Consider the following 23,114-nt stretch of genomic DNA (forward strand, 5'->3'; position numbering starts at 1 on the left):
CCTCCTACACTGTGTGCCCATTCTGACATTGTCACAATTAGAATTAGGGTTCTGAACCTTTGTTTTAAAACTGGTGACTAACTTATTAGTATCAGTATGTCAGCAGCAACAAGAAGCCTTCATCAGAATCAATACCCCCCCTCCCCCCATTGTCTTAGGTGTTATAGAAATACAGAAAAGAGTCCTTTGCTCAGAGCACAAGTCACTAAAATTCAACTGAAATCCTAGTTGGCCAATTCTTCAGTTAAGGCCTACAATACTCAGGATATAAGTTATCATTGAAACTGAAATCCCTATAGTTCTTCAACAGTGGTCTATGTGTAAAGTTTGGGATTGGAGGGTTTGTTTTCCTTCCAATCTCTCCCCCCTCCCCCCCCCCCCAACTCTACTCCAGTTCCTCTGGACAATCTTCTGTGTGACATGGGATCCAATCCAATCATTCACTTTTTAATTATTTAAGTTCTACTACAGTATTGGGTCTGTTCTGTTGCACAGTCACCTGGAGTCACAAGAACCCTGGACTTGTAGGTTTCATGTGTCTGAATCCAGTGGCTGGCAGGAAACTTGACCAAATACTATAGTAGAAATTTTTAAAAAGTTGACAGCAAGAAGGAGAAGAATACAACACAGGCAGGGAAGCCACCAGGAGATACTCACTCAGACATTAATCAACTATTCACTCTCTCTGGTGGTCATTTAATGTTCAGAAATAACATTACCCCCTTCCTTAAGAAATCAGGTCAGTGTCTAAAGCCGTTAATGCTTTTGCATGAGAAAATTTTAACTATTATGTTATCTCGCTGTGCTCGAGGTAGAAAATATGACCGATTTAGAAAAGCTATCCATTGGACTCTTGCAGTTGTACTATTAACACTGAGGAGTCTAGCATTGGCAAAAAATTGGTAAAACATTCATAACACTTAATGAACTGTTAAAACTATTTTCTGAGCTTCTGTGTTTATCAGCTGTAATTGTAAACCATAGCCCTCTTTATTTCCACATGTAAAAAGGAGGGACTTCTTGAACCTCAGCTTTCTGGTTATTTAACTACATTTCCTTTTTTAACCTAATTGAATGTAGAGCGTCATAACATAATAGCATATCAAGATTTTATAGCAGACTGAAATTTTCTAAAAAAATTGAAATTTATAATAAAAAAATTTGCAAAGCATTACCATTAAAAAGGGGCTTCAAAGTCTGAGTCTTCTAATTCTTCCCTTCGATAGAATATTTTCAGGAGTGTCATTTCTTGAAGTCTTTGTAAAAATTCAGTAAAAATCAGTGTAAAAGTTGTGTTGCAAGTACTACTCGTGCAGAAGAGTCCCATGTGGTGGAGGAATCATAAACTCTGGGACCTTTTTGATTGAATGAAGAATAGGTTCATTACAGATACGTTTCCCCAAAGTTGGAATAATAAAATTATTCTTTGGCATATTTCTACTACATTAAGTAGTGTCGAATTTCTATAAGATTCTTTAAAAACCTGTTCCGTTACTTTTTTTTTTTTAAATCTTTCTCCAGCTCTTGCTAGTGATAGTATTGGCTTTCCATTTCTCCAAACAGCTTAATTTTAAGACAAAATAACCACTGAGCCCAAAATCTCTAAATATTCTCGCTATACAAATTTTATTTTGATAATTAAATATAATTTTGATTATTTAATCATTTCATTCTTGTTGTTGATGGTGTGTTACAATTTGATGCCTCTACAAAGGGCACAGGAATTTTCCTTTTCATGTGTGGAAAAATTACATATTACCAATAGTTTTGAATAGGTAATCTAATTTATGCTGCAGTCAATGATCCATTTTAAGCCTTTAAAATCAGCCACTTTCCTGCAAGGGACTTTGTCTGGGCAAGTATAGGGGGTCTGCCTGCATGGATGAGCAGCTTGCAGGGTCGGGACCTGAGTTCTTACCTTCATCACTGAAAGTATGCTTTCTTGCTTTTGTCCATAATGGAGTCCATAACCGCTCCTCATGATTGCTATTAAAAACTGTACTTTTTGGGTGTGGGGGGTGAAGGATGTTAAATATTGAAATCTCTGTAAAGTCAATTGCACGTTTTCAGTTCAATTTTATAATATTCCCTTCTGTTTTAATAAAATGGACTTGTTTCATTTCTTCCCTGTTCTAGTAAACTCTTATGGTATATAGAATCATACAGCTTTTTACTTGTCCTAATTTGATCCAGACAGTTTATTTTGTGACTCATAGATCAGTGGAAGGATTGCTTTTATTATATGGATTTTATTTATTTTTGACAAGATTTTATCTCTGGGCTGATATGCCTGTTCTTTCTTTTGGCAACAGGCTGTTGTGTACTTCACAAAAGCATAAGCACACTCATTCATGATTAAGTGTTAAATTACAAAATATAGTAAACATACATTTATATATTAACACGATTTTCTCAAACTAACTTTAAAAATTATTTTAAAAAATTTAACCCGGTTAGCTACAAAGTGAGAAGTAGTTGTTCTGTCTGTAATATATTGAGTCCTATTGATTTAGGGCGCTTTGGGGTCTCATCAAGGGGAGAAGAGGCTCTGAGTCAATACATTGATTTAAGCAAGTTGCTTCACTATTTTAGTGTCTTCCCATTAGAAGCTGACCTCTCCTGATCTCTCTCACATTTTTAAAGCTGCCATGGTTTTGGGCCCCATTTCTTTTGTGCAAATAAAAATTGCACTACTTTGGAAAATGCCTCTGTCAATGACACACACAAAAAATACCCGGAGTAGACATTCAAACTACAATAGAGGCTAAATATCGCTATGCTTTGACTGTGGAACTTGAATGTGTGTTTAATTTTTTGTGAACAGATTGATGACTCTTCTGCATCTATTTCTCTGGCCCAGCTTACAAAGGTATATATACATATATATTCTTGTCAAATAAAACTGAATGAATTGTTTGTTAGACATTTAAATGTCTTATATTGTGATCTATAACTGGCTAATTTTGTAATATGAGCAAAAATTTATTTTAGTGAAAAGTGCTGACTTTAACTTGAAAATATGTGTATATATTGATTGATACTATCCTGTAAAGAGTAGTTCCCAGTTTGGGAAGATAGAAGGGGAGTACCTTATCAGCCTCAGCATAATGTTGCAGTATTACTCATCCTCAAGACACAAGGAAGAAGCACTTCAGAAGCTGTTTACCGTTTCTTTCATACGTTTCGTTAATTTTCCATTGGAAACTAGCACAATTTTTAAAGAAGAATTTAATAATATTTTGGCTGTAAGTTATGGACATGCCAGAGTTTTTTGCAACAGCCAAAATAGAAGCTTTTCGTTAACATGGACAATTGCACGGTTATTTTTGGATTTCTAGACTTTCCAATGCTAGACCAATTCTTTGCGTGTTGCGCATAATTTCATAAGTTGTAGACTTGTAGTATATATACAGTGGACAACATTTATACAATCTAATTTGTTTGAACACAGACTTGTAAATTGTGTAAATGTATCAATTGTTTATAGGAATATACCAATGTGTATTTGTGGCATATTGGCAAATGTGACCTTTTGAAACTGTTGTATAAGCCATGTTTTGCTATGAAACTGCTTGCATTTTCTGCTCAATGATGTGTGACTTTGTTTGGGAAAGCACTAGTGACTACACTTACTAAAAAGATACTATAGTATCAGCCAAGTAAATTATTGCTCTTTTAAAATAAAAAAAAAATTAGAAAGGTTAGGACATAATACAGAGTAGTTAGACTTCCTTTCTTTTGAGGGTAAAGACTGGCGTTTGTTTTCCAGGGAAAAATATAATTCTTTCCATCTATAGCTTCCCCTCCACTATAAATATGAAAATCTCACGTGCATTTGGCAACTAAAAAATTTAACTTGAAAAATAGCCATCTAAAGAGATTGGCTTCCATTAGTGCTGTCCCTAAATCTGTCCTCGGTTTTGTAAGCTCATGTCAACTTTCTTATTCTAACATGTGAAAAGCTGTCCACATGGTGTATTCCTTTTTAAGTTTTTTGAGAGAACTTAAGTATTTCTGAAAAATGCAGAAACCTGACATAAAGCAGCTCAAAACTGTTACTTACTTTAACCTCTTCAGAGCAGACTGGCTTAGCATGGAGGCGATGTGTTTAACAGTTTTCTGTTTTATTCCTATTATGTATTAAATGCCATATTGGAATTTTGGTCTATTCCTACTAATGTTTTGTGCTTTTGGATGTGTTTGTAAACTGTTTGGGTTCAAACAAATTAGTTAAGTATCTGTAAATCACATTTTCTGTAAATGTTAATGGAAATGGTTTCATAGATGTCAATCTGGATGATGTTACTGTTAAGAAAAGCTATGTATATGAAACAACCATTTAATAAAATGTTGAAACTAGTTGGTTGCTTTTGTGAATGAATGTATAAAAAGATAAAATACTTTGAGTGGTTGATCTGAATGCTAGGTGCTTGAAGATCCAAGTAATTAGCAGTCACTCCCTTAGACCCTGCTTGTATCTGGACTAGTGTGTAATGAAATATTTTAACAAATACTGGTCAATTTTAAAAAAATTTCTCAGTTGGCTTCAGTATTTTGAAAGGTTAGCTCCACATATAAGGATTACATTTACAATTTTCATATTAAAGAGAGACAGTCAACTTGAAAGCTATTTATCTACAAATTTTGCCCCTGCTGTAGTTACAACACTTCATAGTGTAAAGTTAACAAAAAATACATTTTTAGCCTATTTACACATGATAGCACTCTGTGTATAGTCAGTTTCTGCTTTACTGAAAAGACCCATATGAAAACCTCAGGAGGGGAACACACATACCCTTCTTTAAAAAAACTAAAGGAATTTTAAAAGCACATTCTCTTCAAAGGTGCTATATCAGAGACCTGGACTTTATATTTTAAAAAAAAAAAAAAAAAAGTAAGTTTCAAATAATTCAAGTTGAGTGTCCTTTTAACACTGTGAAATGTAAATACTGCTGCTTGTATCCATATTTCTGAATAAATACAAATACACAGTGAACGTACTTTTTGATGTAGTCTGGAGCTTAATATTCAGTTTCTTTAACTTAAAAGTACTGAATAAGATTTTTGTACACTTAGCTTAAGTCCAAGTCCACTTCTGTTTTAAAGAAAATTGGAGCAGTTACACAAGTCTTTATGTAAGGTACAAACAGAGCCTAAGGTTTTGAGTGTCCAAGAAAGCTTTTCTCAAGTAGACTAGCAGGCACACAAACATCATGTAATGGCTTAAGGACTCCCCAGATCATCTTCATGACAATATAAACTATAAGCAGCAATTTTGATGCAACTTCAGTTAGATTTGTGCTGCTCTTTACAGGATTGAATGAGTGGTGTTGTCTTTGGCTGTGTGGACTTAATTGTGTTTCTAATGTGTGTGTCAAATAATTACCTATTAAACAGACTGCCAATCTGGCTGAAGCCAATGCTTCCGAAGAAGATAAAATAAAAGCTATGATGTCTCAGTCTGGCCATGAATATGATCCAATCAAGTAAGTGTTTATAATGTCAAATCTGTTCCTTGAATATTATGGACAAATTGTAGAGATATGCTTATGTTCTTTTTAAAAACCATAGACACACCTTTTTTAAACCTTTTTAGTTACATGAAGAAACCTTTGGGTCCACCTCCACCATCCTATACGTGCTTTCGTTGTGGAAAACCTGGTCATTATATAAAGAATTGTCCAACAAATGGGGTAAGACTCTATGGTGGGATTTGCACTGTTATGTTTTTAGTAGTATGAGTATATTGAATTTTATGATCTAACTTAAATACATAGGCAAGATAATTCATAGCAAAGGTTGAAACTCTGCCCTGAATTTCTCCTTTTGTGCCTATGCATTGCAGCTGATAGTATTTAACTGTATACTATTTGTTGACCAGACATCCATTCTGATAGAGCGGAGAGCTTTGTTAGTCATTCAGATTTCTGTCTGGATTCGTTTAAAAAAATGTATTTAAAAAAATTCATTCTCAGAGTTAGTATCTTTTTCCAGAATAGGAATGCACTGTAGAGATAAACATTCCATTCAGAGAGTTTTTCTGTTGTGTGTTCCTCTGAATTACAAGAAATTAAGGGGGTGGGGGGGACCTTTGCAATATGTTTATATATATGATCTATTTTTAAAAGTAGTAATTTTTAAAAGGAGCAAGTGTTTAGTTATTTATATTCATGATAGCCTCATTTCAGTGTGTGGAGTAAAACGAGTTTATAGAATGGATTCTAAAAACTGCAGGAAGGTGTCAAAAATCAAGGAAAATTTAGAAGAAATTTCTTCTAAAATATTTTAAGATTATCAATAAAGAAAAGGAGAGAGATTGTGGTGAAGGGGATATGTCCTGTACTTTCATATTGCAAATTGTGGAATGCTTCATGCTTACCTGAGACTTTTGTCACATCCTTCATATTTTCAATATAGATTTTGTATGAATAAACCAATTCACATTTGAATGCTTTATCATTTTAATTGTACACATGAGTGTAAAGAGGATGCATCTTTCAACCATTCTCCTCATGTAGATTCAAATGTATGTGACATCTACTCTCTAGCATAAATATTTTACAGCCGCTATTACATGAATGGAGAGATTATCACTTTAGGCCCTAGTTCTGCAAAGACCTGTGCTTGTGTTTGACTTCAAGCACAGGAGTTGTCCCATTGAGTTCAAAACATCTGCCTGATTCTTTGCAGTGTCTTAGTCAGTTAAGGATTTATATGTATTTATCATGCAGTCCTCATATTTGCAAAGAAAAAAATTAAATACAATTTTTTTATCGCTTACATACACTTACGCATTCAGATGTCCTTTTAAACAGGTTCCATTTAAAGCAGAAATATATCTGGATTCTTTTTCTTAACAGGACAAAAATTTTGAGTCTGTTCCCAGGATTAAAAAGAGCACAGGAATTCCCAGGAGTTTCATGATGGAAGTGAAAGATCCCAATACAAAGGGTGCTATGCTTACAAACACAGGAAAATATGCAATACCAACTATTGATGCGTAAGTATTTAGTACTTCAGAGGTGGCCAAAGTATAACCAACAGAGACTGCACGTGCAAGTACTTAAATCAAAATGGAGCAACATAGGTTGGCATCTGTAATCTCCAGGGGCTCTAGTTCAGTATCAAAGTGGCTACAGTCTGCTCTGTATAAGGCTAATGGGTGCAACCTTGGCAAACTTGTCATTGTGGCTCTACCTGGGAAAATATTAGTACCCCCTGAAGCTGGTCTAAAAGTATTTTTAACCTTTTTCTTGTTGCATGTGTTACATATGCTCATAACTTGCTATGCAGATATATGCACACAATACACAATAAAAATGGTGTGTGTCACCATGTCCAGGCACCCTCTCTGCCCCTCCGATTGTGTTCAGTTTGCTGTTGCAAGTAATCCACTTTGACAGTAAAATGTTTGGAAAACCTTGACTGAAATATGCTGTCGTAATATTTTAATATGTCATAAAGCATGCATATTAGTTCATAGAAATTAGCGCTGAGACAGTGAATATTGGGCTATGTAAACGTAGCAAAAGCCTAAAACATTTTGGGGTATGCACACTAACGGCATCTGATCTTGTCCATTTCCATTGCTGGCTAGAAAGCTTTGGCTTACAAATAAATCCTTCATTTGAGTATAATAGTAACAAGGTATTGAAAATGAATAGTTGGTCTTTGAACGAAAAACTTCTTAAAAATGAACATTTTATAAAAATGCCCAACCACTGAGATGGCAGCATTGGCTGCTGGCTAGATCAGGGAGTTGGGATTCTGAGATTCTGTGCCCTTGACTTGATGTGAATTGCAGTAGTCACCTAAACTCTCTACCTCAGTTTCTCTGCTATAGGAGTGCTGATGATGTAGTTTTAAATAATATTTGCAGCTGTAGTTAAGCACTTTTTTTTAAAGCTGGTTTTCAGCTTATGCTACATCTACTTCATAGGTTTCTTGCAAAACACTGAGCAGCTCTAGATGAAACTGCCAGTTTCAGGCAAGACACCAGAGGTCTTCAGATCAGAAAGTCTTTAGTGTTTTTATGTAATCTGATTAAGATGTACCCAAAAATGGTAATTAACAAGAATTAATAAATACCTACATGCCACTGGAAAACCTTGCTGATACTGAAGCTCTTCATATGTTTAAATCCAAAACTCCTTCGTGCAAAACACACTGCAAACTCAGGTCTAGGGGAAATGCAACTCTCATTCAGTAAAAGCATTGGAAGTTCAGGAAATCTGAGTTCACCCTATTTGTTTTAACTCAGTAGAAAATAGTTATTCTCTGTAAGGTCCTACCTAATCCAACAAACACTTGTGCAGTTGAGTAGCATCTTTTTTAAATAGTGCAGGCACTTCAGATACAAAAAGATAGCATCCTCAATGAGAAGGAGGGAAGGCTAAGGATTACAAAAGTACATCAATGCAAATATTTGGGTTTATATGGACGTTTTGGTGGTGATGGCAGATGATGATATGGATGTGGTTGCACTGTATGTAGTGTACATCAAAATTTGTCCAAAAATAGAAGTAACTACTTGACCTGATAAAATCCAATTGAATACCAATATATATCAAATGTTTTTATGGAATATTTTATGGTTGTTAGAAACCAAGAAAATATTGGTGTAGTGGGTTGAGGGAGAGGGATCTATATAACCTTTATATCTAACTCATACTGTAATTTTAAAAAGGTATCGTTATACAGCTAAAACTCCACCTTTTCTAAATCTCAGTTCATTTTTCCATTGTGTACCTCCTTATGTAGAAACAGTATCATGTTTGAGCTGTGCCAATTATGCAATAAATAATCACTTACCTGTTTAGAGATTAAATCTCTGCTGTGTAATAAATAATACTAAATATATGGTTGAATTCTATTCAGCAAGTGTTTTCTTAATTTATTAATTCTATTATAAAATCTGAAAATTTGATACTCCTTCTTTAAACAGATAGTCTTAAATTAAATTATTTCTTTCAGGGAGGCTTATGCTATAGGGAAGAAGGAAAAGCCCCCTTTCCTCCAGGAGGAACCATCCTCCTCCTCAGAAGAGGACGATCCTATTCCAGATGAATTGTTATGTCTAATCTGTAAAGATATAATGAATGATGCAGTTGTCATTCCCTGCTGTGGAAACAGTTATTGTGATGAATGTAAGTGCCATAGTCTGACATTAGTTAACTCAAATGCCAAATGATCATGTAAAATGAACAGGAATCTGAATCAACAAAAATTGCTATACTCCTCTTCATTCTGAAACATGGGTATCTATCTATTAACCAGAAAATTCTTGCATTTTATCTTGGAGTAAAGGAAGAATGCTGGAGATAACTTTAGCTGGAACTCGGATTAGGGGAATTTTTTACATAGGGATGGAGAAACATAAGAAGTGAATGCTTGTATAATTATTTTTTATAGTCACTGATGCTGAACACATCTAGTTTGAATAAATGCTTTCTCAAGCCCTTCTTATCCTTTGTTTCTGTTGTTTGATTTGGTAATAGTTGTCATCACTTTGCCATGTAAATTGTATCCCAAATTCAACACTGGCAATTAACTTGGAGGCTCAAACAAGAGGAAAGATAGACTGTTGTTCAAACTCCTCTTTTAAAAGGACAGTTAGTTAAAAATATAATCTTAACCTAATTTACTAATGCTTTCTTAGAAATAAAATTTACCCATTAATCTAGAGGTTGATTACTTATTGTATCCCACTCCACTAGATAGTGAAAATAAACTAGTTAAGTCAGTTTCACTGACTGGTTGTCATGCACTAACTTTATCTTGTACTTTGTGATTTGCAAACACTAAACAACGTTTAAGTCTGAACAAGGTGGTGCTTTTTTTCACGTGGAATTTTCAAAAAGCCATGGAAACTATTATTTTCTTATGATCTGTAAATCCTTCTTTGCACAAAAAAATATTTTTTGTAATCAACCTGTCATTTCTTTATCTGTTAGTAAAAGTCACTGTTAATTATGAGTGTGTGGTCACAGAATTTTTTTAAAAGTATAATACCGCATACTAGAACTCCTGAATAAGTCCCTGTTTAAATGTTTTCCACCCAGTCCATTTTTCCTCTGGACCCCAATGTTAGTTGTGTACAGGGATATGAGAATAAAGTATGACCCAAATATTTGTTAGCTCAGGTACTTCTGTTTGTTCACAGGTATCAGAACATCACTACTGGAATCAGAGGAACATACCTGCCCAACTTGTCATCAAACAGATGTTTCCCCTGATGCTTTAATTGCCAACAAATTCTTACGCCAGGTAACTTCACTTTACATATAATGTATGTAAGAAAAGCTCATCTTATTTGTAAGTAGCTAAGAGGCAAGAAAATTCTACTTCATGGAGCCATCACCATATTTAAGACTGGTTGAGATTTGCATTTTCAAATCTATTAATTGCTTATTTTGAAATTATCACTTTAAAAATACAGCTAGCAAATTCCTGATTTATGGATTAGAAAACTGGCTCACTTACAGATTTCAGCAAAAAATATTGACAGATATTTTCATAGTTGAATATATATGTTGTCAAAACGATGTTCTAATGTTGGTTTACACAAAAAGAAATCATGCTTCCAGTTTTCACTGTTGTGAAGAGAAGCTTACAAATATAAAGAAAGTGTAAACGGATGTAGTGCTGTTCGTGCATCTGAGGCAGCCTCATACGATAGCTCTGTAGGGAGTGAACTTCCTTTTTTACCTCAATGAGGTTGTTAGCTCTGAAAACTAGAGATAATAGTTCAACCTTAACGCTTAGTGAAGGAAGTTTTTTAGAGGGATCATAATGTATATACATAATTTTTACGTAACAATTATTTTTCTACCTCTAGGCTGTAAACAACTTCAAAAATGAAACTGGCTACACAAAAAGGCTCCGTAAGCAGACACAACCATCAAGACAGCCAGTTCAGCGGAACCTACAACCTGCAGTAAGGCCTTCAGTTTCTAGACAACAGGATCCTCTAATGATTCCAATCACTTCTTCACCTTCTCTAACATCGTCATTGACTCCTAGTCAATCATCTGTGACGACTACTTTGCCAGTAAATCAGTCTTCTGCCACTGCACCTGCTGCTGATATCTCTGCAACAATGTCCATATCTCTTCACTCTGAAAAACCAGAAGGACCTTTTCAGTAAGTAAACTTGTAGTTTAATGCAAATGAAAAAGAAATAAAAATGTTAATGCTGGTTTTCCACTTCCATTTACTTTATCTTTATAATGCTTTATCTTGTTTGGTAGCTGTTTATATGTGCTTTAGTAATAGCTGACAAACAAACCTCTCCTTTCCAGCTCCAAGTACAGCCTTGGAGGTTCTCATTTATCATATTGTCTTTCACTTTCCCTGCTGTAACTTAACAGGTCATTCACCCTGTATTCTGACAGGGTGGAATTCACAAACTTAATTTTCCCCCTCCACTCCTCCTTGAAATCAGTGATGTGTTCTTTGACACGTTATATATATCCAGCATATGAACACTTCATGACCTTGTGAGACCTTATGCTTTTAGTAGTGACTCCATGAGGTACTGGGAGAATGGTACTCAAGCATTTGTTTCTATAGACTTTTCTTATTTATTTGGGGTATTTGAGGCACACCAAGTCTTATTTCATTCATGTGTATCTGCTTCTTTGTAGAAGAATTAGTTATATTAGTCTGCTCCTTTGGAGATGCTCACCATTCTTTTAAATAAAGACTCAGTTTTGTGATATGTTGGTGACATGCATCACTCAAGAGCAGCCAGTTCCCCAGAAGCACTTATCTTGGTGACTATTTGGTCACTGCTAAAGCTCTCCCAGTGTAGGATTACTTTCTTATAGGAACTCTTCTCCCAGTGTCTTTTCTGGGGGAAGGCTCTCTAAATTTAGCAGAGAACAGCGGCTGCTAAAGTTACCCTTTTTGCTACTTGATACATCAGTCTCTTCCAATTGGAAAGCATTCTTGATTGCTATTAGGTTTGCCTTTCTTACCACTGAGGACACACGGTGCATTCTCTTAAACTACAAAAATGCATCTATGGGTAAAACTTACCATTTACATTCATAACGCTCCTTCTGCTCAGGTTCTATCATCTACATCATACAGGGTTTGACCTAGCGGCAATGAAATACATAAATCAAAGCAACAGTGACATATGTAGGTTTGAGGTGTAGTGCCTCAGAGAGCATTAATTAGAAGCTATGTAAATTTAACTCTTCACACTGTAAATTTAAGGTCCAAAACAACTTCCCATGAAATTACATTAAAGTCTACTTTAAAAAAATAAACTGTAGTTGAAGGCTCACATCTCTAGTTCTGTGGTTTGAACCTAGAAGACAGTACCTCTATCAAACAAAGTGTCAGCCTACCTATTAGAGAGACAGGGTGGGTGAGGTAATATCTTTTACAAGGCCAACTTCTGTTGGTGAGAGAGACGAGCTTTCAAGCCTACACACAGCTGCTCTTCAGGTCTGAGTATCATAGCAAAATACAAGGATACAATACAATACAAATACAGTATAGCATGCCTATATCATTAAACACCTGAGGGCCATATTTCAAAATAATCTCATCCCAGCCACTAAATTTCTATTTGAAAGTATGTATGTACTAAATTTTACACACCCTAGAACTGAGATTTGTATGTAAAAGTCTAAACGTACACATTCTAAAACTTGCATGTGAAAATATAGAGGCTACTCTGGAAAACTTGTGTTCCCTTCTGACCCTCTCCTTCAGTAAACTCGTACTTTACCTTTTTTACAGTCCTAAATCTGTTTTTATGCAACGTGGTGTTCTTCGCAATAATTAAAAATAGTGCAGCTTTTTCTTATATACCTCAGTCCTTTTTCTTTCAATAACTTAAAACACCATATTTGAATGTCACAAATCTCGTGTCCTTTGGTTTTTTTTTCCCAGTGATGCTGATAGTGTTATACCTCCTGCAGCTATTGTGACAGCCTCCGAACATTCTAAAACTTCTTCCTCTCTATCGATTAGCACTGTGATGGAAGAGAAGGTACATTTTACTTGAGCATATATAATGAGTTTTATGTTTTGAGAAAGTGTCTCTTCTGACTTTTCCCTCTTGATCCCTAAGGGCTACCAGGTTCCTGTACTAAGACAGCCAGCATTACAAGGCCAGCTGACTTCACAAGGACAGTCAATACCCACTACTGGTGAGTAACCACAACTTTAGCCCTGTTCTTATAGAAATATTTCTTCAGTTTATCTGAACAGAATTTTTTTTTCCCTCAAATAGGTCAGCCAATAAGAACCAATACGGTTCGCTCTGCAGGCAATAGGCCAGGCTGGGAACCGTAAGTATATTTGCAAAAAATATTTCACTTCGTAGTGTTTTTAAGCAGCTTGCTAATTTGTTAAATTTAACTGTGATTTGGTTATTGAACATATTTAACTGTAAACCACCTGTTACCTAAGTATATGTAGACAGGTGTGGTAAATCTAAGCCAAATGGTAATCACCATTTTTATATGCTTTTATCTTAATTTGTTTTAACAAATTGGGACTGTAGATTCCCTTAGGATTACCTACAGGGAAATTTGACTGTAATCTACAAGATATTGCAAAAAAATAAATCCACTTTCAAAGAATAAATCATTAAAAAGATTTTAAAATCTCAAATATAATTTTAAAAAATCAGGTGGAAAACTTCCCTCTTGATAGTTGCAGAATAGGGCTGAAGGAATTGGCTTTGTTATTTGAAGCCACTGGAAATCAGTTTCAAAGTTGTAAGTTCTGTTTATTAAAGAATTTGGTTGCTATTGTTTAAGATGACTAAATTATGCAAATAAAAAAAAACATAACATTTACCTTACAGCAATTGTGGGTGCTCTGACTTAGTGCTTTCAAATGGTGAAGCTGATCCCTTTCAATTCTATGTCAACATCCAGCTGATCCTTCTTTCTGGGATGTATATTCATTGATTTGATTACTGTTGTGCTGTAAGCATACATAGCACTTTACAAAACACTTCAAAAAAAAAAAAAAAAAAAAAAAAAGTCCATACCACAAATATATTAAACTCTCAGAATCAATAAACAGGACAGCAGTTCAGGCACAAGAAAGTGCAGATGCATCAATGTGAGATCAACAACATAGGAAGACTCTAAGAAAGAAGTTTAAAGAAGTTCAAGAGAAGATTAGTTAACATTTGTACAGTGCCTTGAAGATGAGAAGTGCTCAAAGTGCAAAGTATTAAATGTATCAAAGATTGGCAGAGGAGCGGTGGGCATTTGGTACACGCAAAGTGGGAGACTTGTAAGCATAGGGAGCATCTGTCCAAAATTGAGAGTGAGGAAAGAAGATTGAGGGAGCAGTTGGGGGTGAGGATATGGATGGGAGAGTCAGGAGCAAGAGGAGTATAGAATGAAATGAGCAGACATATAAGCAGGGTGGAGTTTAAGAGACTTAAATTGAGGACAAGGACAGGAAATGCCCTCAGATGGACACAAGCTTCCTTCACTTTCCTCTTTTAAAATAAGGGCAGAGTGTAACAAACAGTGACACGTGTTTTTGGGTTTCTTTAGAAGTTCAAATCGAGGACGCCCGCATAGTGAACGTACACAAAGGACTCAGGCCCCAACATTACCAGCATCAACACCTGTCTTTGTGACTGTGCCTCCACCTCCCCTGTTTCCTCCACCTCCCCATGCACTTCCTCTTCCACCGGGGGTACCTCCACCACAGTTTCCTCCTCAGTTTCCACCTGGTCAGCCTCCACCTGCTGGGTACAATGTCCCCCCACCGGGATACCCCCCAGCTCCTGCAAACATATCAACACCTTGGGTACCAACAGCAGTACCAACGGCTCATTCAAATACCATCCCAACGACACAAGCACCTCCTTTATCTAGGGAGGAATTTTACAGAGAGCAGCGGAGACTTAAAGAGGAGTAAGTATTTGGCTCTGAATGAAGTTGCATTGTTTTTCATTATTCTATTTCAATAGCATTTGGACAGCAATTACACTAAAGTGCATCTGCTATAAGCAAAAGTGACATATAAAGCAAATTTTCCAATGTGCTTTGCCTTACAAGGTAGTAAACCTATAAAACTAAAACAAGACAACTGTAATTCTAAAGTTTGCCATGAAATTCATATAGGAAATTTTTTCATAAAAATAGGGTGTTCATTTTTTTTATTTGCATGCAATGTAAATGTTATTAATATTAAATTTGTTTCTTGATGTCTTTTTTGTGTGTGTATATGTTCAAACTATCATAATTTTATTTTAACAGAGAGAAGAAAAAGTCCAAACTCGATGAGTTTACAAATGATTTTGCTAAAGAACTGATGGAATACAAGAAGATACAAAAGGAACGTAGACGCTCATTTTCTAGGTAATTGTTTTACATGTCTGCAATGCAGAGCCAACTAATCTAGCAGAATTAAAGAGTTCCACTCCACCCCTCTTTCTTCAGAGGGATTAGCAATATGATACAAGGTTTCATGGTTAGATCACGGGCAACATTTGGTCCTGATTGTAATTGACTGGAAATTGTTATAATCTTGCAGCAGTTTGACCCATCTGGAATTATGACTTAGTCTGGTTTGGGTGAGGGAGATCTCTATTCCTGCGGTGACATCCTTGTAGATTATGGCCTGGTTTACATTGGGGGGCGGGGGGGTCAATCTAAGTTAAGCAACTTCAGCTGCGTAAATAACATAGCTGTAGCTGAAGTCGATGTACTTAGATCACACTGCGGTGAGTCGACTGCTGGCGCCCCCCCCCCGTCGACTCCACCTGCGCCTCAAGCGCCAGGGGAGTACAGGAGTCAACAGGAGAGCGCTCGGGGGTCGATTTATCGCGTATAACTAGATGCGATAAATCGACCCCCGCAGGATCGATTGCTGCCCACCAGTGCAGCGGGTAGTATAGACATACCCTATCTCATCACAGGCTAAAAACTGAGTAGATGTGCTTACTGTATTCCCTACGTGATTCTGTAGGTGTTTCTTAGCAATGTGTGAAAAGACTCCACTACTTCTGCCCGTGTGTCATCTAATCTATGGATACTTTGGAAGAATTTAACTTCCAGGACTGCATATCTGGTGCCTTTCACTAGCATTAAGTTCACTTTACTTCATTCAGCTTTTCTCAGGAATGAAAAAAAGTGCATTTGCTGTTGTATTTAATTTTTTGAAAACATTTATGTTAAATTACGGTTGAAGGGCTACTTCATGGGGAACTGATGAAAGTGTAGTGGCATGTTATATTAGGCATCTTTTTTAAAAGTTTCTACCAGGAAAATATCTTCAGCGTCCTGAAAGTCCTTAAAAGCTTCCCACCCTAATAGTACAGATCTGTTCTGCAACGTTGGTCTGAAAAATTCTTCAGTAATAACACCATACAAATCACAGTATTGGTAGTAACACTGAATCATTTGTAGTATTACCAAAAGTTACAAGTTGAAAGCTAAAAGCTTTTAGATGTGATTTTACTTCAAACAAGGTCACTGTTCTTAGGCTTTACCAATGTATTGCACTTTTCTCCAGTGAGGAGTCCTAACTGGAAGTATTACTTAAATAATATCATACGTCATGTTGCAGTACAGAATATTATGCACACTGTGCAAATTACCAAATAAGCAGTAAAGTTAAATTGTGACTGAACTGGCATTTTGTCAAGATTTAGCTTTGTCTTCAAGTTAATTCATGGTCTTCTAATGCTTGGTTCTGCACTTTAGCCATTAAGACTTGCCCTTTTAGCATCCTGTTGCAACATAAATGATCTGTACGGCAGACTGATTTGCCAAGTAATGAAATATTTGTCTGTGCTTACACATACCAGTAGAGGCCACTATATACCACCTTCAATCAATTAACAAACGTGGTAGTTAATATGATGGAAATGAGTGATGGGGCTAGACCCTGGGCTTGTAGTCTTCCTGCACCAATTGTTATGCTAGCTGAATCAAAAGAGCAACTTTTGCATGTCATGCAGAGAGACACACTTACACAACAGATTTACTCGTAAGAAGCTTGCAGTGGCATTATGACTGTGTTAACTGCCTACAGTGGTTTTGGTAACAAAATATAGAAAAGGGAAAAATATTTTTTTGGGAGGATGGGTTTGTTTGGTTTTTTTAAAGCAGAGTGAAGGGATTATTTGACATTAAAAGTGTTTTGTTGTTGGTTTTTTGTTTTTAAGGTCCAAGTCACCATATAGTGCTTCATCTTACTCTAGAAGTTCATATACGTACTCCAAGTCAAGATCAGGTTCATCCCGCTCTCGTTCCTACTCTCGATCTTTTAGTCGCTCACACTCTCGTTCATACTCACGATCACCTCCATACCCAAGAAGAGGCAGGGGGAAGAGTCGTAACTATCGTTCTAGGTCAAGGTCCCATGGATATCATCGTTCGAGATCAAGGTCACCCGCATATAGAAGATACCATTCACGATCAAGATCTCCAGCTTTTAGAGGCCAATCCCCCACTAAGCGGACTATACCTCAAGGAGAGGGAGAAAGAGAATATATTAACCGGTATAGAGAAGTTCCACCATATGACATGAAAGCATACTATGGCAGATCTGTTGATTTTAGAGATCCATTTGAAAAGGAAAGATACAGAGAATGGGAAAGGAACTATCGAGAGTGGTATGAAAAGTTTTACAAGGGCTACGCTGCTGGAGCTCAGCCTAGACCTCCAGTGAATAGAGAGAACTTTTCTCCAGACCGATTTGGTCCACCAGGATCCAGGCGAGAGAATTCCCCATATGCTCGGGGTCGTAGAGAGGATTTTGCTAGTGGACAAAGCCATAGAAGTCGCAATATAGGAAGCAATTATCCAGAAAAGCCTTCAGGCCGAGAAGGCCACAACGTTAAAGATCCTACAAAATCGAAGGAAAAGGAATCCGAAAATCCATCAGGTGATGGCAAAGGAAATAAACATAAAAAGCATAGAAAGAGAAGGAAAGGGGAAGAGAGTGAAGGCTTTCCCAATGCTGAGTTGTTGGAAGGCTCGCGAAAGCCCAGAGAGCCTGGTGGGGGGGAAGAAATTAAAACTGACTCCCTGTTCATGCTCCCAAGTAGGGATGATGCTACACCTGTCAGAGATGAGCCTATGGAAGCAGATTCCATTGCTTTTAAACCAGTATCTGAAAAGGAGAAAAAAGAGAAAGATAAACCTAAAGTAAAAGTTGACAAGACAAAACGGAAAACAGAAGGAGCTGCCACTACCAAGAAAGACAGTTTAGTAAAACCCTCTAAAGCACCCCAAGAAAAAGCAGAGGCTGATCGTGAAAAGTCTCCTCGAACTGAGCCTCCTGTGAAAAAAGCCAAGGAGGAGTTGCCAAAGACAGACAGTACTAAATCGACGTCCTCTCAAAAGGATGAGAAGGCACTTGGCACACCACGGAAAGTTAACCCAAAAGTGACAAAAGAGCATCCAGAAACCAGACCAGCCAAGGACGAAAAAGCAAAGAAAGAGCATCCAAAAGAATCCAAGCCAGAAAAGCCATCGAGCAAGGAAGAGAAGTCAAAAAAACCGATGGAAAAAAGCAAACCTACTGATACAAAACCTGAAAAAAGAAAAAGAAAGGCAGAGGAAAAGGTAGAAAAGGAACATGAAACCACTTCATTAAAAACCTCTAAAGCAGAAGTTGCTGAAGTGAAACCATCACCAAAGGGAAAAACTGAGCCTGATAGTGAAAAGGCAGAGAGATCTCCTGAAAAGGACAAAGCTGCTTGTCTGATTGCCCCAGCAAAAAAGATTAAACTAAACCGAGAAACAGGCAAAAAGATTGTAAGTGGGGAAAATGTACCTCCTACAAAAGAACCTGCCGAGAAACCCGAGCCACCCAGCAGCAAAGGTAAACAAGAAAAAGTGAAAGGAAAAATGAGAAGAAAAGTAACAGCGGCTGATGGATCCAGTTCAACTCTTGTAGATTACACCAGGTACCTTCTGATTTCCTCTTTACTCGTTTTGTCTCCTCTACTCTCCATAAAATAAAATCTTTGAGTTGTCTAATGACAGGAACAACTAAATTGATAGTAAAATGAACATATGAACCACAATCAAGCAATGGTAGTGTTATACTACAGGTTGAACCTCTCTAATCCGGCACTCCCTGGTCCGGTAACATCAGTGGTCCGGCATAAGCATCGACTCCATAGGTACTCCTGGGCTGGAGCACCCATGGGGAAAAATTAGTGGGTGCGGAGCATCCACTGGTGCCAAGCTTCCCCCGCCGCCCGCACCTCTTGCGCGCTGGTGGCCCCACACTTATCAACTACTCCTCCTCCCTCCCAGCGCTTCTGGAGCGCCACAAACAGCTGATTTGCGCCATTCAAGCTCCGGGAGGGAGCAGGAGGACTTGGGGCCGGCATTGGCCCCCCTGGGTGGGAGGCCACAGTGGGTGCAAAGCCTGGGGGTGCTGCAGCACCCCCTGCACCTCTACTTCCCGTGCCTGTGGAGACCTGCTGGCACTCTGCATTGACCTCCCGTAGTTCGGCAAATTCTCTGGTTCGGCACCGGTCAAGTCCTAAGGGTGCCACACTAGAGAGGTTCAACCTGTACAAACAATTGTAGTGTATGGGCTTGTCTATAAAAACATTTAGTTCACAGCAAGCTTGGGTCTGACCCTGCTGAGGCACATTAACAGTTTAATGCACTTTGATCTAGTCCTCTTTGAAATGGAACTAGATCAAAGCACATTAACGAACCGTTAATGCACATCAGCAGGGTCCACATGGACAATTAGGGCTTGTCTACACATAAACTGCTACAGTGGTGCACAGCTGCAGTGCTTCAGTGAAGATGTTACCTTCACTGATGGGAAGGGTTCTCCCTTCGTGGTAAGTACTCCGCCTCCCCAAGAGGCAGTGGCTAGGTCGACACGAGAATTCTCCCATTCACCTAGCACTGTTCTACACCCGGGGTTAGGTCAGTTCAATTGCATTGCTCAGGGGGGTGGATTTTCACACCACTGAGCAATGTAGTTATGCCGACCTAATTTCCTCGTGTAGACCAGGCCTTAGTCTGTCGCAGGCTAGTTGGGGGTAGATTCATACCCCAGATTGCTGTGAACTAATTGTTCCTGTAGACAAGCCCTTAAACTACAAACTCGTGTAAAACAAACAGGTTCTTTGACCTAATCCTCGAATTCAGCCAAGTTCCACTCCATGCAGGACCCAGTCTGGGGGTGCAGAGGTACACCACCTGATGCTGCGGCTGCTTCCTGTCTATCACCCACTCATGTATAGTGTTGCCCAACTGGCTGTGTGTACTATGCCTCATTTATTGTGTGGCATGTTACTGCCCTTTGTTCCATTAGGTGTGGCTACTGCTAAAAGCAAGATAATAGACTCATGTAGAATGGGATTTTTTTGATTACTGTAACAGGCATTTTAAAAATAAATGTGCTATCTAGAAAAGAACTGTAACACAAAGGGGCCATGGGTCCGCTGGACAGATGAAAATTAGTCTCATTGGTTGCTGACCTGCCAGTTGAAGAGGTGAAGGAACTACCTTGTTTGTCTAGTACTGGTGGAACTAGGACACCCAGGAATTCTCAGACAAGAGATTCCCCAATCTGATAATCTAGTGCATAAACTAATTAAATGCATAATAGGGAGATGCTATATTAAATTATGGCTCATAATTCTTACCCTGTGGGATCATCCTCTCTTGCCCACTTTTATAATATGAATTTTTTTGAAAGGAATATTGAAGATTTAGAGTTTCAATTGTGAAATTAAACAAAAAACATTTTATTTTGTTAATCAAAGTGATGTACAGATAATCTGCTGTAACTGGGTTTTAGATCTTTATTAATGTATATATTTTACTTTCTCCTCCTCCTCTCCTCCCGCCCCAACCTTAGCACTAGCTCTACTGGAGGCAGCCCTGTTAGAAAGTCTGAAGAAAAGCCAGATGCAAAACGAACGGTCATTAAGACCATGGAAGAATATAATAATGATATAACAGCCCCCGCTGAAGATGTCATTATTATGATTCAGGTTCCTCAGTCAAAGTGGGATAAAGATGACTTTGAGTCTGAAGAGGAAGACGTTAAATCTACGCAAGCACCTTCAAATGTAGGAAAACCTGCTAGTGTTGTAAAAAATGTCAGTGCTAAGCCCACAAACCCTGTGAAACACAATGAAAAAGAAAATGAGCCTTTGGAAAAAACACAGAAAACTGCAAAAGAAGCAAATTATGAAAGCTCCCAGCATGAAGCAAAAAGTTCAAAAAATTCTGTGTCAAATGAAAAAGGGAAAACCAAAGACCGGGATCATTCTGTGTCAGACAAGGACACTTCTGAGAGAAGGAAGAGCAGTGTTCAACCAGAAAAAGGCCACTCAGAACGTGGGACTGAACAAGGAAACCTAAAAAACCTTTCTCAATCTTCCAAAGACAGCAGATCCTCAGATAAACATGATACTGGGCGTGGATCTTCTGCTAGAGATTTTACTCCTAACAGGGACAAAAAATCTGACTATGATAGCAGCAGGGATCATTCTAGTTTCAAGCGTAGAGATGAAAAGAATGAGTTAACAAGGAGAAAAGACTCCCCTTCTCGAAATAGAGAGTCTGCATCAGGCCAGAAGAGTAAACCAAGAGATGAACGTCCAGAATTGTCCAAAAAGGGAACTGTAGAGTCCAAAAGGAGCAGCTATAGCCCTCAGAGGGACAGAAGACAGTATGATCACAAAACAGCGTATGATTCCAAACGTTCATCTGATGAACACAAATCTCTAGATAGAAGTTCAGGTAAAGAGAGAGAGAAACACATATCAGAAACAAAGAGCAATAAAGACAGAGACACAAGTGGCAATAAATCCTCTTACAAACACGGATCACCGGATGCAAAAACTGAGAGAGAACACGCTACTGGGCAAAGCGACAAGAGCACCATCAAACCTAAGCCTCAGTTAAGCCACTCCTCTCGACTCTCTTCTGACTTAACTAGAGAAACTGATGAGGCTGCATTTGTACCAGACTACAATGAAAGTGACAGTGAGAGTAATGTGTCGACAAAAGATGAAGACTCTATAGGAAGAAATACTAGAGAACTGAAAGAAAAGGCAGTGGATAAATCTAAAGAGACTGCAGTTAAAGCAACGCTTGGCCAACCTGGCGTAAGTAGAAATCAGAGTCAAAGTAGTCCCAGTGTTAGCCGCAGTCGTAGTCAAAGCCCTTCTGAAAGTCAGACTCGAAGCCACAGCAGCAGCGCAAGCTCAGCAGAGAGTCAGGACAGCAAGAAAAAGAAAAAGAAAAAAGACAAAAAGAAACATAAGAAGCATAAAAAACACAAGAAACATAAGAAGCACACTGGAAATGAATCTGAATTGGAGAAAAGCCAAAAACACAAACACAAGAAGAAAAAATCCAAGAAGAGCAAAGATAAAGAAAAGGAGAAAGAGAAAGATGACCAAAAAGTGAAATCTGTCGCTGTATAAAATGACAGATAAGAGAAATTGACTTAATTATTAAGTCATCTGTATTAAATTTTGTTATAATGTAAACAAATTCAAGCTTTGTAAATAATGACATGAAAGACCCTGTGCTGCACTTAAAATATTGCTGCTTGATTATTTGATTTTTACATCAGAGCTTTATAAAGTGAACATTTTGTACAGAATTGTGAGTTGTGACCATGTAACACGAAAGGTTTTGCTGAGGCATCTTATTTTTAACCACCGTTAATTAGTTTGGGTGGAGTTTACTGTACTGTGAAAATTTTCACATTTGAATTTTTTTTTAATTGCCTGGCAGAAAAAGCTGATATCAGTTCTGAAATATCAGCAGAATGATTTGCAGAATACATTACAGCCCTGTTATGTCCCTTTTTGATTACAATAAAAAGTTTTCAGTAAACTTTATTCAATGTGATGGAATTTGCAATAGTAGCTGAACGTAAACAGGGTATGGGTAAGAACAGCAGCAAACAAAAATGACAAATGAAAGCTTTTAGGCAGCCGAAATGTACTGAACGTAATAGAACAGTTTTAACCGTTTAAAAAAAACAGTAGAACTTGAGGAAAGTTTTGAGCTGCACTAATAAAGGGGGGTGGTGCAAAAAAAGAGCTTTTTTTATGTGCCAGGTTATGCCAACTAGATGTTTTTATATTTAAAAAGGTATATTACCTGAATCAA

The 23,114-nt window shown here is 37.5% G+C and overlaps 1 protein-coding gene across 3 annotated transcripts in view; it reads left to right on the forward strand.

Moving 5' to 3' along the window:
- The window catches only part of RBBP6 (RB binding protein 6, ubiquitin ligase), a 39,857-nt gene extending 17,017 nt beyond the window's left edge, over positions 1 to 22,840 (forward strand). For 2 of the 3 annotated variants that reach the window (XM_054042938.1, XM_054042939.1), the window contains 14 exons: positions 2,825 to 2,869; positions 5,398 to 5,486; positions 5,597 to 5,693; positions 6,861 to 7,000; positions 8,974 to 9,146; positions 10,163 to 10,266; positions 10,838 to 11,142; positions 12,907 to 13,006; positions 13,088 to 13,166; positions 13,250 to 13,307; positions 14,538 to 14,903; positions 15,249 to 15,350; positions 17,162 to 18,910; positions 20,839 to 22,840. In XM_054042938.1, the coding sequence (XP_053898913.1) occupies positions 2,825 to 2,869; positions 5,398 to 5,486; positions 5,597 to 5,693; positions 6,861 to 7,000; positions 8,974 to 9,146; positions 10,163 to 10,266; positions 10,838 to 11,142; positions 12,907 to 13,006; positions 13,088 to 13,166; positions 13,250 to 13,307; positions 14,538 to 14,903; positions 15,249 to 15,350; positions 17,162 to 18,910; positions 20,839 to 22,417 (4,986 nt within the window). In that variant the 3' untranslated portion in view covers positions 22,418 to 22,840. The remainder of the gene's footprint in view (positions 1 to 2,824; positions 2,870 to 5,397; positions 5,487 to 5,596; positions 5,694 to 6,860; positions 7,001 to 8,973; positions 9,147 to 10,162; positions 10,267 to 10,837; positions 11,143 to 12,906; positions 13,007 to 13,087; positions 13,167 to 13,249; positions 13,308 to 14,537; positions 14,904 to 15,248; positions 15,351 to 17,161; positions 18,911 to 20,838) is intronic. The other variant, XM_054042940.1, reaches the window with a different exon arrangement.
- Positions 22,841 to 23,114: the final 274 nt, after the last annotated feature.

Source organism: Malaclemys terrapin, chromosome 10 (assembly GCF_027887155.1).
Source record: "Malaclemys terrapin pileata isolate rMalTer1 chromosome 10, rMalTer1.hap1, whole genome shotgun sequence".
In the NCBI taxonomy this organism is placed as follows: domain Eukaryota; kingdom Metazoa; phylum Chordata; order Testudines; family Emydidae; genus Malaclemys; species Malaclemys terrapin.